At 66.1% G+C, this 3,504-nt stretch overlaps 1 protein-coding gene across 1 annotated transcript; it reads right to left on the bottom strand.

Moving 5' to 3' along the window:
* Positions 1-570: 570 nt before the first annotated feature.
* Positions 571-2,667, bottom strand: SP9 (Sp9 transcription factor). Its single transcript, XM_059820663.1, has 2 exons — positions 2,647-2,667; positions 571-1,917 (listed from the first exon to the last, which is right to left on the bottom strand). Exons 1-2 carry the CDS (start codon positions 2,665-2,667, stop codon positions 571-573), a joined length of 1,368 nt encoding a protein of 455 aa, XP_059676646.1.
* Between the last annotated feature and the right edge of the window lie 837 nt (positions 2,668-3,504).

The raw sequence follows: 3,504 nt of genomic DNA, 5'->3' as shown, positions 1-3,504 counted from the left end.
AAATATCTTTTACATATATACTGACTTCCACAAAGTGCATCAGAAATTTAAAATAATAATAATAAAAAAAGAACCAAAACCCCAAAACCTCCCTGAATTTCAGGAATTCACCAATTAAAAAAAAAAAAGGAAATCCCCCAACCCCTTATCAGATCAACATTTACAAGAAAAATAAGCGAACACGATCTGGTTTTCTTCCTTTTTTTTTTTCTTTTTTGAACCCTATTTATACAGATGTTTATGAGATACAGAGGAACCGTCTCGGACTTGCAGTTTGATTTCTCACCTTAAGCCTCTCCTAGGATGCTCTCCTCCCAACAGAAGGGGAAGAGAAAAAGGAAACGGAAGAAAGTGTCACTCGGTACCCACTGGCCGGGCGGGACGGGGACGGGGCGGGGGGGGGCCGCGCCTCTCCGGCCCCGCCACCCGCCGTCCGGCCCGCTACCGCTGCGGCCCCGGGCGCCGTCCGCGGCGGGGCGGCTCGCGTCCCTCCGGCCGGCGCGGAGCAGAGTCCGGGCGGCTCCCCGGGGGCTCGCCGGCGGCGCCGGGCCGGGCCGGGCCGCGCTGCCCCTAGGAGTCGCCGGGCCCCGCGGTAGGTTCCTTGCCCGGTCCGCGGGCGGCGGCGCCCACCCCCTCGTGCAAGATGAGGTCGGGGGACTCGGAGCGCGGCGTCTCCAGGTTGCTGGCGTCCGTGTCGCTGTCGCTGCCCTTTTTGCCCCCGCCGCCCCCGTTGTGCGTTTTGATGTGCTTGCTGAGGTGGTCGCTGCGCATGAAGCGCTTGTTGCAGACGGGGCAGGCGAAGCGCTTCTCGCCCGTGTGAGTCCGCAGGTGCCGCTGCAGCTCGTCGGAGCGGGTGAAGCGCTTCCCGCAGAAGAGCCAGTTGCAGACGAAGGGCCGCTCGCCCGTGTGCCAGCGCAGGTGCGCCTTCAGGTGCGAGGTCTTGCCGTACACCTTGCCGCAGCCGGGGATGTGGCAGCTGTGCAGCCCCTTGCGCCGCAGGCTGGCCCCCGCCGGCCCCAGCCGCTCGGCCTCCTGGCAGTTGGGGCAGTCGCAGGTGGCGCGGCCCGAGTAGCGGCGGGCGGAGCGGGCCGAGCCGCCCCCGGCGGCGGCGCCGGAGATCATGGCGCTGGCCGCCGCCACCGCCGCGCTGGAGTCCGTGTAGGAGGGCAGCACGGGCTTGAAGCCCTCCTGGGTGAGCAGGTGCTGGCTGGTGGAGAGCAGGTGCGAGGCGGCCGTGGAGCCCAGGCCGGTGGAGCTGAAGGCGGAGTGGGTGAGGGAGCTGAAGTCGGGGTTGTAGGTGCCCAGCTGGGAGTGCAGCGAGGCCTGGGGGGCGCCCGAGTGCAGCGAGCTCTGCAGCCCCCCCGCCGGGTTCTGCACCTCCAGCCAGGAGCCCGGGTTGGTGTGCACGTCCCACCAGGAGGAGGCCGCCCCGTTGGCCACCTCGCCCGCCGAGAGCGTGGAGTGGAAGCCCGACTTGTACCAGGACTCGTAGGGGTGCGCCATGCCCACCCGCGGGTAGAGGCTCTCGGCCGCCGAGCTGTGCACTTTGGAGATGAAGGCCGACTGCCCGCCGGGCTCCTGCGGGGACACGCCCGCCGCCGCCGCCGAGTTGGAGAAGAGGCCGCCGTAGTCGCTGCTGAAGGCCGAGGAGGTGGGCGAGGTGGAGGCCAGGCAGAAGGCGCTGTTGGCGGTGCCCGTGCCGCTGGCCAGTCCGCTGGAGCCCCTGCTCGTGGCCACCGTGAAGCCCGAGAGGCTGGAGCCCAGGTTGCAGCTGGAGGTGGAGCGTTTCCAGGGGTGGAAGCCCCCTTTGGCGAAGGCGCTGGACTCGGGCAGGGTGGTCAGGGGGCTGGTGTTGCCGATCTTGTTGCAGGTGGCGGCCAGCATGGCCAGGGGAGTAGTTCCAAATCTCGGCTCTTCCTGCGGGAGAGACAAAGCCGGCCCGTCAGCCTCACCCCTGCCGTCTGGCCAGACTCCCGCGGGGACGCGGGTGGAACCGCGGCGCGACGAGCGGCACCGCGGAAAAGTTTTCTCTTATTTTGGAGGGAAGCTCCAGCCCTGCCCCGCTCGGCACAACTCGTTTTCCGCCGGGGACCGGTCTCGGCGCCCGAGCGATTTACATCGGAAGCGGATCCCGGCGGGGACGAGCGACACGCGTGTTCCGAGAGGGCGGCTCGGGACGCCCCGCGCAGCGCCGGGCTGCTGGAGCCTACCGCCGTTAAACCAAAAATCCCGTGGGAACGAAATGCGGCGTCTCCTCGAGCCACCGTGCAGGAGCGGCGGAAAAAGGAGATGGCAGAGAGGCAGGCGGGGTGCAGAGCCTTCCGAGCGGCGCCACTCGCAAAGCCGAGCTCGCAAAAACCTTTGGAAATTTACCGTAGCACTTCGAGTTAAAAAAAAAAAAAAATTAGAAAAGCAAACAAAGCACAAGCAGCCCGACTTCTCTCCGGCCAAGCGAGTTCTCAGACTCAACTCTTTGCGAGCGACCCGACGGGAGACCCGCAGGGCAGCCCCCCGAGGCGGGTCGGGATCACCTCTCGCCCGCGGGTCAGCGCGATTTGCACGAGGGCCAGCCGCGACGCGGCGGCGGCAGCAACAGTTTCCCCGGAGGGCAGAGAAGCCGCCGGGCAGCGCGCGGTGCCGACTTACCCCGAGGATAGACGTAGCCATAGCACGTCGCTGGGCTGGGCGGTGGGGCGGAGGGGGACGGCGCTCGGTGTGCGCCCCGCGCTGCCCGGCGGCACTGAGGACACTCCGGCTCGGCGGGGCTAAACTCTGCCTAAGTGCGGGCAGCGCCCGCTTTGAAGTACCGCTGGCGGCGGCGCTCGCCCAATGAGGGCGCGGGCGGAGCGGGCCGGAGCGGGCCGGCAGCCAATCAGGCTGCGCGGAGGTGCCGGCGCCGGGGCTCGGGGAGCGTGCCACTCAGCGCGCGGGGAGAAAACTCCCCGCTCCGGGCTGCGGCGATTGCGCTGCAATTAACTACCCACCCCGGCTGCCCGCCGGGTTGTGACTCCCGCCGACAGAAGCCGGGAGGCGTGCGGCCGGGGTGGCGCTGCCCCGGCACCGGCCGGCTGCGGGAGGAGCGGGGGGAGCCGCAGAGGGCAGGAGTCGAGAGCGGGGGTCAGCGTCGGCGGAGGGCTGGCGTCACGCCTGCCGCCGCTCCGCCGCCGCCGGTAAACGGCGCAGGAGGTGTTTGATCCCCCGCTGCTTATTCAGTCACCTGCGATCCTCGCGTCCAGTAACCCATACCTGCATTCGCTTCATTCAACAGGCCCTTTGCTTCCTCGACAGGCCACTGGGCAGCTGTCCCTGTTGGACACAAATAACCCAACAGCGCCCAATGACGTTTTATGAAAAGAGGTTAATTTTTTGGTTTTCCTTCGCTAAATACTAGAAGCGATTCCGGGCACGACGTATTTCATACTTTCTTCGCCAAAGGAGCTGAGGAGGCTTTTTAGTTACATAAAGCGGCCAAAAATCCAAAGGCAGGGAACCGACAGGCATCCC

Source organism: Gavia stellata, chromosome 8, assembly GCF_030936135.1.
Source record: "Gavia stellata isolate bGavSte3 chromosome 8, bGavSte3.hap2, whole genome shotgun sequence".
NCBI lineage: Eukaryota > Metazoa > Chordata > Aves > Gaviiformes > Gaviidae > Gavia > Gavia stellata.
Note: the sequence above shows the minus strand (reverse complement) of the source record. Positions and strands in the feature narration are given on the sequence as shown.